At 43.2% G+C, this 15,328-nt stretch overlaps 1 protein-coding gene across 4 annotated transcripts in view; it reads right to left on the reverse strand.

The window, feature by feature from the left end:
* TUBGCP2 (tubulin gamma complex component 2) overlaps positions 1-15,328 on the reverse strand; it is an 888,554-nt gene that overhangs the window by 332,999 nt on the left and 540,227 nt on the right. For 3 of the 4 annotated variants that reach the window (XM_069753055.1, XM_069753056.1, XM_069753053.1), the window contains exon 13: positions 3,376-3,504. The exons of the other annotated variant lie outside the window; for it this stretch is intronic. In XM_069753055.1, coding sequence (XP_069609156.1) covers positions 3,376-3,504 — 129 coding nt within the window. The remainder of the gene's footprint in view (positions 1-3,375; positions 3,505-15,328) is intronic. 4 annotated transcript variants of the gene reach the window in all.

The following is a 15,328-nucleotide window of genomic DNA, read 5'->3' on the forward strand; positions in this document are numbered from 1 at the left end:
TTATATTTAAGTTGATCCTCTAAGCTGTCCAGCCATACCATCATAGAGCGTGCTGTTCAGGTGGCTGCAATTGACGACCTGAGAGCCCCTGCTGATGGTTCCAAAGCTCCCTTAAGAAACACATCGACTCTCCTGTCTAGTGGGTCCTTTAAAGTTCCCAAATCCTCAAACGGTAGCAAGGATTTCTTAGAAGCCTTAGCCACGGCCGCATCAAGTTTTGGGGCTTTATCCCATGTCGCCGATGCGGTCTCCTCAAACAGATATTTTCTCTTAAATGATGGTGGAAGAGAACCTTTACGGCTTTTTCCACTCTCGTGTAATGAGGGTGCTTACGTTGTCAACTACAGGACAACATCTACAGGATTTTCGGACTAGCCCTTTAAACATGACATCCTGCATAAATTTCTCTAATGGGGTTTCTTCAATTCCTATAGTGTTATTCACTGCCTTGACGAGCCAGTCTATCCGGTCAAAGGAAAAGCATGAATGACCGGACTCAGTCTCTGAAGATGATGATGAATGAGAAGTCTCTGATATTAGCTCCCCTGAGTCAGTCACTGTCCTCAAATGAACTTGGTGATCTAGGATCTCTTTCTCTAGATCCTCTATTTTGAGATAGGGATTTTGCTGAAACCCTAACCTCCTGCCTGACCATCTGCCTTAGACTGGTAGTGAAGTCTGGTGTCTCCTGTGCTATTAAATGTTCAATACACAGTCCGCATAATTTCCTTATGTGGTTATCCGGGAGAGGAACTCCACACTCAGCACATTCTTTATGTTTAGATTTAGAAGACCATTTTTTTTCCCTGATAGACATGGAGAGAGGGTATATAAGGGGAGACACACATCACTAAGTGAACTTTCTCGGCGATCACTTACCTCTATAGTAACTGAATGGTACCGTAGATTGCAGGGGGGACCCTCTCAGCCGTTGTAACATCATTACAGCTTGAGGATTTTCCAGCCTTAGATCTTTGATCAGCTTTATCACCTCGAGGACGAGTACTGCCACTAGATCACCGCTGGGTGTTCACTATTTGGGGCTTCTCCAAGGACTGACGCACCATGCAGGAAATACCCAGGTGTTGAGGTTTGCTGGTCTGGAACGGGTTTCATTACCAGAGGGGGGAGGAGACTTGTGCCACCTCCTACTACGTAGAGAAGCCAGATGGATCCTGCGTGCAGACGCAGCAGGACCGTCTGGTTTAAACGATAAAGTCGACATGTCGGTCTTCTTGTAAATTGTTTCATTATGTACTTCTAAATGTCAAATTCGGTTTAGTTTGTAGTTCTTAGTGTGAGCTATAATGTTTCGTTGTTTTTAATGTAATATTGTTTTAAATGTAACATTGTTTGTTTTGAGTCCTAGGGGAGGAGTTTGAGACTCGGATGGGTCTATAAAACACTCCCCTGTTCCACTCAGCGCTAGGACCCGTTGAAGTGCCGTGGAGCACGAAACGGCCGTTGTCCGTAGCTGACTCTAGTCCTCCCTGCTATTCGTTTGTCATTATGTCCAAATAAAGTGATATTCACCGCATCAGGGTAAGTGCGCGCCTACTTTTTTCTATTTTTTTCTATTTTTATATCTGACACTGCTGCTCAGACTGCAACGGTTCCTGCTCGAGACTCCATTGTCATATGGATAGGAAGCATTTGGTAGCCCATTAGGAATGCCTATTAGATACCTCCCCTGGATGGGGTCAGCAGGTTAATCCAGGTGAACTGCCTGGTACATCACATATGGGAGGCCCCTCCCCCAGAAGCTCACCCCCATATCGGAACCTCCCCCAGAGCTGTGCCGTCTGTCGCCCTTAATGGCTTCACCTGACCCAGGAACCTCCAATCGCCCACATTCCCACGCTGTGTATTGCAGGGCGCCGCCATGTTTACCGCCACGGCCCCACTGCACATGCACCTCACATCATCACACCTCACTGAGCGACATTCTACAGGGTGCCGCCATACGCACTGCCGCGGCAAACTGTGCATGCGCCGCGTGTCACCTCGCTGACCATCACTAGGCACGCCCCTTCCGCCGGAACGCCGACAGCCCCTGATACACCCCTGGTCCAACTGAAGAGGACACCAGCTCCGCCGCAGGGCTTCGGAAGACAGGGCCTCCCATAATATACAGACCTGTACCTGCGGTGATGGGACACCCCAAAGTCAGCACTCCCCATGAAGGCTGCTTTCCTCTGCTGCTGCCTACCCCCACAGCCCTCTGTAGAGTGGCACCTCCAGCACACCGGACCCGACCGAGGAAGGGGAACCCCCGCTTCCAGAACCGGCCTGCCGAGCCTGGGTACTGTCTTCACCTTTCTTCTTAAGGCAAGTCTGTAGGGTCCCCTGTCAGGGACAGGAAACCAACTGATGCGGGAGAGAGGTGCCGCCCTTTTATCGCTGTAGGTTTCCTGTCCCTGAAGGGCGGATCCCCTCTCTCGTTAGTGCTGTCATGGCGACTGAATAAAAGCTATATTTTTGGCAGGTTTTTATTATTTTTATTTACAGCGTTCACCATACAAAATAAATCACATGACAGCTTTATGGATCTGGTCAGTACAGAAGTGGCAATAGCAATTTTCTTGTTTATTTTTGTTTTAATACAATAGCTGAGTTTTGAGTGGTGAAACGACTTTTTCAAGATTTGTGTGCACTTTTTTACCTATTTTATGTAACTTATTTTTTTACTTTGGAACATGAGTATTTTATTTTTTTTATCTTTTGTCTCATACACTGCAGTGCATGAGACTTGTACTGCACTCATTCTTGTACTCATACTGCACTCTGTATGAGAGTGTACTGCAGTGCATGAGACTTGTCAGTGTCTCACTGACTGTGAGATCTAGCTTATAACTGAATTTCACAGGCCAACGTACCCTGGGGCAATCACATCACCTGACGGTACCATGGTTACCATCAGCATCCGTGGTTCTCATTGTAGGGGTCCGATGGTTACAAGGTGGGTCTTTAACCCCCTTTTAAACAATTGAATACAGCCGTTGAAAGCGGTATTTAAGGAGTTAATCGGGCTCAACTTTTTCCAAAACTGTCCAGGGCAGATTCCGCAGGATGACAGCTGTCATGTACAGTGGTCATCTGAAGGAATATCATCAGACAGGTGGTGCTATAGGCTTATTACCAATTGCAGTTTTAAAATGAAGATGAGGGACCCCTTAAAGACAACCACTTTAATGCATATTGATAGTTATTATGGGGTTACGACAGCATTAAAAATAAATAATGCAAAAAAAAAAGCAACTGGTCTGAACAATGAGGTGTTGTGGCTATAAGTTCATACAACATTGATCAAATCAGTTCCATTTTTGATAAACATATAAATTGAATTTATCATTTGTATTTATTTAGCACACTTACCATTTGGCAGAATGTAATGAGAATCGTTTGGCAGCTTTGTTACTGATCCACACATTGCAGAGTAGTCTCTCCACATGCTTGCAATAGAACAAGTGTCGGAAAAGCATCTGGTAACGTGTAAGGGCCTTTCTGAAATTGGGAAAGGATGTTTTTTGTTTTAAGTAAAATTATGAAGTCAAACATCATAATTTTCCCAATGATATAAGTTTGACGTCAAATACAGTCATGGCCAAATGAGTTAGCAGCCTTGAAATTGTTTCAGAAAATTAATTATTTCTCCTACAAAATTATTGCAATTCCGCATGTTTTGTTACACACGTTCCCTTTGTGCGTATTGGAAAAACAACAAAAAAAGAGAAAAAAAGGCAAATTATAATAAATAATTTCACACAAAACCCCAGAAATGAGCTGGGGAAACTGTTTGCACCTTTCCAAAATTGTGGAAACAACTTTGTTTCAAGCATGTGCTGCTCATTCAAACTCACCTGTGGCAAATATCATATTATAATAATAATAATAATAATAATAATAATAATAATTTTTATTTATATAGCGCCAACATATTCTGCAGCGCTTTACAAATTATCGAGGGGACTTGTACAGACAATAGACATTACAGCATAACAGAAATACAGTTCAAAACAGATACCAGGAGGAATGAGGGCCCTGCTCGCAAGCTTACAGACTATGAGGAAAAGGGGAGACACGAGAGGTGGATGGTAACAATTGCTTTAGTTATTCGGACCGGCCATAGTGTAAGGCTCGGGTGTTCATGTAAAGCTGCATGAACCAGTTAACTGCCTAAGTATGTAGCAGTACAGACACAGAGGGCTATTAACTGCATAAAGTGAATGAGAACATGATGCGAGGGACCTGTTTTTTTTTTTTTTTTTCCATATATAAATAGGCCACACAGGGATCGTTAGGTTAATGCATTGAGGCGGTAGGCCAGTCTGAACAAAATCACACCTAAAACCAGATAAAATGGGGAGAAAGGAGAAAATGACTCAATCTTTGTTTTGCAATTTAAGCATGGAGAAGAAAAAGAGAACAGTACTGTCTAAAGACTTGTAAAACAAAACTGTTGAAAAAACTCAACAATCTCAAGGTTCAAAGTCCATCTCCAGGCCAGAGATGTTTTTGTTCCTTTGTTCAAGGTTGCGCAACATAATCAATAAGTTTATAACTCATAACTCATGCCACGGTAGCTAATCTTCCTGGATGTTGATGGCAAAGAATAACTGTTAAAGGGTGGCAATACAAGTTAAAAAGAAATTCAAGCTATCCTTCAGGCTCAGGATGCATCAGTGTTAGCACGAACTATCTGTCGACATTTGAATGAAATGCTATGGCAAGCCACCTGTACTGTGCTGCTGAGTGGACTACAAGTTCCAGACACTCTAAGCAAGGGCTGCTGAGTGGAGAGAGGGCTGTTAAGTCCGAGGCTGCAAATAAGTCCATAGTTACACGTAATTTCATAGCTTAACACAAGAGCATAGTTTTCTGCTTTTCTTACTAGCTTCAATTGTTTATTTTTTTCTGCTTTTATCTGTACGGTTATCCCCATTGAATATGTGCTCCATGGACAATGCTACCAGGTGTGCATCTTGTGAGATGTATGCATGCCTTGAACAGCCGTTTGAGGGTGAATATGTCTGCACTCGATGCAAGCAAGTTACATGTTTGGAACCCCAGGCAATGGATCTAAATGTGCAGCTGGCAACACTCAGGAGCATTGCAAACCTGGAGGAGTTTAGAGCTCACTGAGCTTGTGCTGGCTGGGGCCAGTAACATGGAGGAGGGTGGAAAAAGGGAAGATCATGAAAGAGAAGTAAGTGACTAGGTAAATGTTACAAAAAGGAGTAGGAGGAAAAGTGGAAGGGAGCCAAGTCTTGATCTGGCACAACCTAGTAAATATACATGTTGGGCTGATATTCGGAATGAAAGACCAGGACTGGAATCACTGAAGCAGGACGTTGCTCCTAGCAACCAGGAAAACCGCTGCCGTAAGAAGGGAAATAGGAATGCAGCTAAAGCCAGACAGATGTTGGTGGTAGGGACTCTATAATTAGGCGGACACACAGGGTCATCTGCCGCCGAGACAGTGAATGACTTACAGTATGGTGTCTGCCGGGTGCTCGGATTCGACATATGGCAGATCGGATAGACAGATTGCTGGGTGGGGCTAGGGAAAAGCCAGCAGTCATGGTACACATCGGTACCAATGACAAAGTTACAGAGGTGGAAGGTCCTTAAGAATGATTTCAGGGAACTATGAGCAAAACTAAAGGCCAGGACCTCTAAGGTGATGTTTTCAGAAATACTGCCAGTGCCACGAGCATCACTAGATAGGCAGCAGTAGCTTAGGGAGATAAATAAGTGGCTTAGAAACTGGTGCAGGAAGGGCTTTGATTCATGGAGAACTGGGCCGATTTCTCTGTTGGCTACGTGTTCTACATTAGGGACGGGCTGTATTTCAATGGGGAGGGTGCAGCTGTTCTTGGGGAAAAATGGTAAGACTGATGGAGGAGCTATTACACTAGGATCTGGGGAGGGAGGATAGTTGTGCTAATAAGGTGATATATACAGTAGACAGAGAGGGAGGTAGTAGGGATAAATGAGGATTTAGGGGGGGGTGGAAATGCAAGGAAAGTAGGGAGCTGAGCAGGAGTAACATATGTGCTATTAATATTAAATGTCTGCTGGCAAAAGCAAGTATAGCAAGCAAAATGAATTAACTGGAGATTCTTATGACGGTCACAGAATTAGATGTGGTGGGCATTACGGAAATCTAGCTTGACGAGAGCCATGACTGGGTAACAAACGTAGAGAGTTACACTACATTTAGAAGGGACAGGGAAGAAAAAAAGGTGGAGGGGTGTGCATCATCTGAAAACATTTGGGGGAGTTACAGCAATGTAGAGTCACTAGGAGTAAATGTACATGGGGATGGCAATAATGGAAAGCTGCTAATTGGAGTTTGCTGCAAGCCTCCTAAAATAACTTAACAGGTAGAACATTAAATGCTGCAGCAAATTAAAAAGGCAGTAAACAGTAATAGGGTTCTTAAAATGGGGGATTTTAACTATCCATACATTCAATGGGACATAGAATCTTCTGGTTGGGCTAAAAGCTACAATTTCTAATCCATAGTTCAGAACAGTTATCTCTCTCTCAGCTGGTAGATGAACCAACCAGGGAAGGTAATCTGCTGGATCTGGTTCTGTCAAATAGACCAGATACAATTTCAGATCTACAGGTCAGGGAGCATTTGGGAAGCAGTGACCATAACATGGTAAGTTTCACGGTAATTTTCAATGAAACGTTCAAAAGTTCAAAAGGGAAAATTCCAAAACCTGGAACTTTAACCCCTTTACCCTCAAGGGTGGTTTGCACGTTATGGACCGGGCCAATTTTTACAATTCTGACCACTGTCCCTTTATGAGGTTATAACTCTAAAACGCTTCAACGGATCCCGGTGATTCTGACACTGCTTTCTTGTAAAACATATTGTACTTCATGCTAGTGGTAAAAATTTTTCGATATAACTTGTGTTTATTTGTGAAAAAAACGGAAATTTGGCGAAAATTTTGAAAATTTCGCAATTTTCCAACTTTGAATTTTTATTCTGTTAAACCAGAGAGATATGTGACACAATATAGTTAATAAATAACATTTCCCACATGTCTACTTTACATCAGCACAATTTTGGAAACAATTTTTTTTTCTACGAAGTTATAAGGGTTAAAATTTGACCAGCAATTTCTCATTTTTACAACAAAATTTAGAAAACCATTTTTTTAGGGACCACCTCACATTTGAAGTCATTTTGAGGGGTCTATATGGCAGAAAATACCCAAAAGTGACACCATTCTAAAAACTGCACCCCTCAAGGTGCGCAAAACCACATTCAAGAAGTTGATTAACCCTTCAGGTGTTTCACAGCAGCAGAAGCAACATGGAAGGAAAAAAATAACATTTTACTTTTTAGTCACAAAAATGATCTTTCAGCAATATTTTTTTTAATTTCCCAAGGGTAAAAAGAGGAAATGGACCTCAAAAGTTGTTGTCCAATTTGTCCTGAGTACGCTGATACCCCACATGTGAGGGGGAACCACTTTTTGGGAAGGGAAGTAGTGACGTTTTGAAAAGCAGACTTTGATGGAATGGTACGCGGACATCATGTTCCGTTTGCAGAGCCCCTGATGTGCCTGAACAGTAAAAATCCCCCACAAGTGACACCATTTTGGAAACTAGACCTAATTGGGAACTTATCTAGGTGTGTGGTGTGAATTTTGAACCCCCAAGTGTTTCACTTAAATTTATAACGCCCGGGCGTGAAAATAAAATATCCTATTTTTTCCTACAAAAATGATAATTTAGTCCCCAATTTTAAATTCTCCCAAGTGTAACAGGAGAAATTGGACCCCAAAAGTTGTTGTCCAATTTGTCCTGAGTACGCTGATACCCCACATGTGGGAAAAAATACTGTTTGGGCGCACGTCGGGGCTCGAAGGGATGTGGTGATGTTTTGGAAAGCAGACTTTGATGGAATGGTCTGCAGGCGTCATGTTCCGTTTGCAGAGCCCCTGATGTGCCCAAACAGTAAAAAAAAAAAAACCCACAAGTGACATTTTGTAAACAAGACCCCAATGAACTTACATAGATGTGCCCCCTTTTTGGAACTAATCTACTGTTTCCTGTAAAGTAAGTTAGTAGTGCATGGAGGTGTGGTACAATTTGAAGCAATCCTTCATACACAGGCCAGGTTTTTCGGGGCAGGTGTCGCATTGATAAATGGTGTCCTTGCGTATTCCCCTTTTGTAACACACTCGGCACGCTACACTCATCAGGAGGGCGTTAAACTAGAAGAAGAGGGGACGGGAAGAAAAACATTAGACTTGAACAAAGAAGATCCAGGAAAACATACTCAGAAGGGAGGTAAGAACATTTCTAAAACAATCCACAGCGAGGAGATTGGAACAAAACAAAATCCTCTAAACTGCATGCTCGCAAACGCCAGAAGCCTGACAAACAAGATGGAAGAACTAGAAGCAGAAATATCTACAGGTAACTTTGACATAGTGGGAATAACCGAGACATGGTTAGATGAAAGCTATGACTGGGCAGTTAACTTACAGGGTTAGTCTGTTTAGAAAGGATCGTAAAAATCGGAGAGGAGGAGGGGTTTGTCTCTATGTAAAGTCTTGTCTAAAGTCCACTTTAAGGGAGGATATTAGCGAAGGAAATGAGGATGTCGAGTCCATATGGGTCGAAATTCATGGAGGGAAAAATGGTAACAAAATTCTCATTGGGGTCTGTTACAAACCCCCAAATATAACAGAAACCATGGAAAGTCTACTTCTAAAGCAGATAGATGAAGCTGCAACCCATAATGAGGTCCTGGTTATGGGGGACTTTAACTACCCGGATATTAACTGGGAAACAGAAACCTGTGAAACCCATAAAGGCAACAGGTTTCTGCTAATAACCAAGAAAAATTATCTTTCACAATTGGTGCAGAATCCAACCAGAGGAGCAGCACTTTTAGACCTAATACTATCTAATAGACCTGACAGAATAACAAATCTGCAGGTGGTCGGGCATCTAGGAAATAGCGACCACAATATTGTACAGTTTCACCTGTCTTTCACTAGGGGGACTTGTCAGGGAGTCACAAAAACACTGAACTTTAGGAAGGCAAAGTTTGACCAGCTTAGAGATGCCCTTAATCTGGTAGACTGGGACAATATCCTCAGAAATAAGAATACAGATAATAAATGGGAAATGTTTAAGAACATCCTAAATAGGCAGTGTAAGCGGTTTATACCTTGTGGGAATAAAAGGACTAGAAATAGGAAAAACCCAATGTGGCTAAACAAAGAAGTAAGACAGGCAATTAACAGTAAAAAGAAAGCATTTGCACTACTAAAGCAGGATGACACCATTGAAGCTCTAAAAAACTATAGGGAGAAAAATACTTTATCTAAAAAACTAATTAAAGCTGCCAAAAAGGAAACAGAGAAGCACATTGCTAAGGAGAGTAAAACTAATGTCTTTTTTCGGCCTACAAATGTCTTTTTTCGGCCTTACTAACTATGTTACTATGGATGTCTTCCTGGAGCAGAACAATATTGTATCATACAATTATTAGGTTCTGTAGAAGGACGTAGATCTGGGTATTTATTATGATGGAATATAGGCTGAACTGGATGGACAAATGTCTTTTTTCGGCCTTACTAACTATGTTACTATGTTACTAATCCCAAACTGTTCTTCAACTATATCAATAATAAAAGAATAAAAACTGAAAATGTAGGCCCCTTAAAAAATAGTGAGGAAAGAATGGTTGTAGATGACGAGGAAAAAGCTAACATTAAACACCTTCTTCTCCACGGTATTCACGGTGGAAAATGAAATGCTAGGTGAAATCCCAAGAAACAATGAAAACCCTATATTAAGGGTCACCAATCTAACCCAAGAAGAGGTGCGAAACCGGCTAAATAAGATTAAAATAGATAAATCTCCGGGTCCGGATGGCATACACCCACGAGTACTAAGAGAACTAAGTAATGTAATAGATAAACCATTATTTCTTATTTTTAGGGACTCTATAGCGACAGGGTCTGTTCCGCAGGATTGGCGCATAGCAAATGTGGTGCCAATATTCAAAAAGGGCTCTAAAAGTGAACCTGGAAATTATAGGCCAGTAAGTCTAACCTCTATTGTTGGTAAAATATTTGAAGGGTTTCTGAGGGATGTTATTCTGGATTATCTCAATGAGAATAACGGTTTAACTCCATATCAGCATGGGTTTATGAGAAATCGCTCCTGTCAAACCAATCTAATCAGTTTTTATGAAGAGGTAAGCTATAGGCTGGACCACGGTGAGTCATTGGACGTGGTATATCTCGATTTTTCCAAAGCGTTTGATACCGTGCCGCACAAGAGGTTGGTACACAAAATGAGAATGCTTGGTCTGGGGGAAATTGTGTGTAAATGGGTTAGTAACTGGCTTAGTGATAGAAAGCAGAGGGTGGTTATAAATGGTATAGTCTCTAACTGGGTCGCTGTGACCAGTGGGGTACCGCAGGGGTCAGTATTGGGACCTGTTCTCTTCAACATATTCATTAATGATCTGGTAGAAGGTTTACACAGTAAAATATCGATATTTGCAGATGATACAAAACTATGTAAAGCAGTTAATACAAGAGAAGATAGCATTCTGCTACAGATGGATCTGGATAAGTTGGAAACTTGGGCTGAAAGGTGGCAGATGAGGTTTAACAATGATAAATGTAAGGTTATACACATGGGAAGAAGGAATCAATATCACCATTACACACTGAATGGGAAACCACTGGGTAAATCTGACAGGGAGAAGGACTTGGGGATCCTAGTTAATGATAAACTTACCTGGAGCAGCCAGTGCCAGGCAGCAGCTGCCAAGGCAAACAGGATCATGGGGTGCATTAAAAGAGGTCTGGATACACATGATGAGAGCATTATACTGCCTCTGTACAAATCCCTAGTTAGACCGCACATGGAGTACTGTGTCCAGTTTTGGGCACCGGTGCTCAGGAAGGATATAATGGAACTAGAGAGAGTACAAAGGAGGGCAACAAAATTAATAAAGGGGATGGGAGAACTACAATACCCAGATAGATTAGCGAAATTAGGATTATTTAGTCTAGAAAAAAGATGACTGAGGGGCGATCTAATAACCATGTATAAGTATATAAGGGGACAATACAAATATCTCGCTGAGGATCTGTTTATACCAAGGAAGGTGACGGGCACAAGGGGGCATTCTTTGCGTCTGGAGGAGAGAAGGTTTTTCCACCAACATAGAAGAGGATTCTTTACTGTTAGGGCAGTGAGAATCTGGAATTGCTTGCCTGAGGAGGTGGTGATGGCAAACTCAGTCGAGGGGTTCAAGAGAGGCCTGGATGTCTTCCTGGAGCAGAACAATATTGTATCATACAATTTGGTTCTGTAGAAGGACGTAGATCTGGGGATTTATTATAATGGAATATAGGCTGAACTGGATGGACAAATGTCTTTTTTCGGCCTTACTAACTATGTTACTATGTTACCTTTTTTGCGACTTACCTCTTTTTCCAGTTTGCGGGACCTCCCCCGGGAAATGCTTACCTGGTACGATACGAGCACCTTCAGTTCCGGAAGTACTGGGGCCCGCTCCTTCCCTCGTGCCAAATAACATGGCCTTAACCACTACCTCCTGGAACTGAAGGTACGACGTATCGGTGTGGTGTGCACATCGTGACAGCAGGAAAGCGTTGAGCATTGCCATTTGTACGATGTACACGGACAGCTTTTTGTACCACACCTTGGCCTTTCTCAAAGCACTGTACGGTTGGAGAAGTTTATCAGAGAGATCAACACCCCCCATGTTTTTGTTGTACCCCAGTACACAGTCAGGTTTGCTGACCTGTGTAGAGGTACCCCGTACAGTGCTGAGGGCACTGCCATCACCGTGTATGGTGGTCAAGAGAAGGACATCCCTCTTGTCCTTGCACTTGACCACCAGCAGGTGGTCGCTACATTGGGCTCTGCTCTCACCTTTTCTGAGCATCTGCCCAAGTAGCGTCTTTGGGAGGCCTCTCTGATTTTTGCGGACAGTACCGCAGGCTGCGGTACCTCACGCAGAGAGGGATTTGTAGAGTGGGATACTGGAATAAAAGTTAATCAGTGTAGAGGTGATAACCTTTATCCAGCAGTGGGTGCACCAAATCCCACACTATTTTCCCACTCACTCCCAGGACAGGGGAACACTCAGGCGGTTCAATCCTGCTGTCCTTCCCCTCGTAGACTCTAAAGCTGTAGGTGTACCCTGAGGTACTCTCACACAGCTTGTAGAGTTTGATTACGTACCTGGCCCTCTTGCTGGGCAGGTATTGACGGAATCTGAACCGCCCCTTAAAATGAACCAAGGAATCATCCACACAGATGTCCCTTTTGGGCGCGTACACTTCACCAAACTTGTTGTTGAAGTGTTCGATGACCGGCCGAACTTTGAACAGACGGTCAAAGTTGGGGTCATCTAGTGCGGGACACTGTGCATTATCGGAATAAGCCGGATTACGTACCGGTAATGCTCTTTTAATGAGTCCACGACAGCACCCCACATGAGAGAGAGGGATCCGCCCATAGGAACAGGAAACCTACAGAATAAAAGGAGGCGGTCCCCTCTCCTCCTCAGTTTAGTTACAGAGTATAAAAAGGGGAACCGCAAAAGTGTTAGTATTCATTCTTATTCAGTCACATAAATTTCTTAACTCTATACAACCATTATTTGTGACCTTAAAGGAAAGAGCTGTGCATAATTTAGGGAGGGTAATACATGGGTGCTGTTGTGGACTCATTAAAAGAGCATTACCGGTACGTAATCCGGCTTTTTACCCTTCGCCACGACAGCACCCCACATGAGAGATTTTCAGAGAGTCATTATTTGGGTGGGATTACTGTATTAAGAACAGCTCTACCAAAGGTCAGATCAGAAGACGTGGACAGATCAAGTCTATAATGGTTGTAGAAGGTAGAAGGTGTAGACCAAGTTGCAGCCTTACATATTAAATGGATCGGTACATCTGCTTGTTCCGCCCAGGAGGAAGCCATGGCTCGTGTTGAGTGCGCTTTTAGACCCACTGGAGGAATCTCGCCTTTTGACGTATAGGCCAAGCAGATAGCCTCTCTGATCCACCGAGATATGGTAGCTCTCGTGACCCCATGTCCTTTCTTGTGGCCCTGAAAGGAGATAAACAGAGCCCTACTCTCCCTCCATGTCTGACACCTTTCTATATAAGTCAGGATGGCTCTTCTGACATCTAAGGTGTGGAACTTATGATGTTCTGGAGTTACAGGTGAATCAAAAAAGGAAGGGAGAAATATTTCTTGTGACCTGTGGTAGGTGGACGCTACCTTAGGGAGGTATGAGGGGTCTGGTTTCAGGACTATCCGATCATGAAATATCAGTAAGAAAGGTGGGTCTACTGATAGGGCCTGGATGTCACTAACCCGTCTAGCTGAGGTTAGGGCTACTAGTAAGGCTACTTTATATGTTAGGATTTTTAAAGGTATTGAATCTAATGGTTCAAATGGAGAGCTTGTTAAGGCCTCTAATACTAGATTTAAATCCCACGGAGGTAGACGGGGAATATGGACCGGTTTACTACGTTCACAAGATTTTATGAATCTGGAGATCCACCTATTAGCTGCTATATTGCATCCATATAGGGCTCCTAATGCCGAGACCTGAACTCTTAAGGTATTTACAGATAGTCCTAACTCTCGGCCTTTTTGCAAGAACTCTAGGATAGGTGTGAGTGGAACTTGCTTAGTGAACGGTACCGTGTAGAAGTCTAAAAATTTATTCCATACCCTACTATATATTAGGGTGGTAGATCTTTTCCTGCTTAATAAGAGGGTGTTTACTAGTTCTGTTGAGAACCCTCTGGAACTTAATAGTTGCCTCTCAAATTCCACGCCGTCAAGTGAAGACCTTTCACTTGCGGGTGGAAAAAGGGGCCTTGGTACAGCAGCTCCTTGTCTGATGGGAGGATCCAAGGATCGCATAGGCACATGGTCTGGAGACAAGAGAACCATGGTCTTTTCGGCCAGAATGGTGCAATGAGGATTACTCTTGCCTGTTCCCTCCTGATCTTTCTGATCACTAGAGGAATCAGAGACATTGGAGGAAAGGCATATGCCAGTCTGAACCGCCAAGGATGGTGGAGAGAGTCCAACATATCTGGGTGATCCCTGGTGTTCAGGGAAGCGAACCTTTGTACTTGCCGGTTGTCTCTTGTGGCAAATAGGTCGATTTGTGGTATCCCCCATGCTTCTGTTATCCTTCTGAATATGGATTTGTTTAAGGTCCATTCTCCTTGACGCAACTCGTTTCTGCTGAGGTAGTCTGCTCTGATGTTCTCTACACCTTTGATGTGCAGGGCTGTTAAGGATGTTAGATGAGCCTCTGCCAGCTGAAAGATGTTTGCAGCTATGGTCATCAGACTTCCTGACTTTGTACCACCCTGACGGTTCAAGTATGCCACTGCGGTGGAATTGTCTGAGTAAATTCTTACATTTGTTCCATGAATCTGCGGAAGAAAATGATATAAGGCACATTCTATTGCTTTTAACTCCTTCCAGTTGGAGGAACATATTAATTCTGTCTGATCCCAAGTATTTTGGGCCAGATTGTCTTCCATATGTGCTCCCCACCCAATAGGGCTGGCGTCGGTGGTAATTATTTTAGACGGGTCTATTATCCATGGCACACCTCGTGATAGGTGGTCCATGTCTAGCCACCAGGATAGCGATTCTAAGACATTACTGGAAAGAGTTATTCTACTTTCTAGATAACCGTCTTTCCCCTGAGCCGACAATACTTCGTACTGCAATTGACGGGTATGGAATTGTGCCCAAGGTACAGCAGGGATACATGATGATAATGACCCCAGTAAGGACATGGCCTTCCTTAGTGTCATGTAGGGTTTGCGTATTGCGTCTGATACCTTTGATTGTATAGTCAACCTCTTTGACTGAGGAAGAAAGCATTTCTGACTTACGGAGTCTAGCTGGATTCCTAGAAATGTCTGAACGGTTTCTGGATTCAGCCGAGATTTTTCGAAGTTGACGATCCAACCTAACTCCTGTAGGGACGAGATCGTATTAGATAAACGAGTTTTACATTGAAGTGCAGAGCTTCCTACCACTAGAAAGTCATCTAGGTAGGGTATTATCAAGGTATCTCGTTGGCGTAGATGAGCCATCACTTCTAGTATCACCTTAGTGAAGACGCGGGGAGCCATAGAAAGCCCAAATGGCATTGCAACATATTGAAAGTGACGAACCTTTCCCTCCAGGGTGACTGCTACCCTTAGGTACTGCTGATGTTCGGCATGTATGGGAAGATGGTAATAGGCGTCCT

Source organism: Ranitomeya imitator, chromosome 2 (assembly GCF_032444005.1).
Source record: "Ranitomeya imitator isolate aRanImi1 chromosome 2, aRanImi1.pri, whole genome shotgun sequence".
Taxonomy (NCBI): Eukaryota; Metazoa; Chordata; class Amphibia; order Anura; family Dendrobatidae; genus Ranitomeya; species Ranitomeya imitator.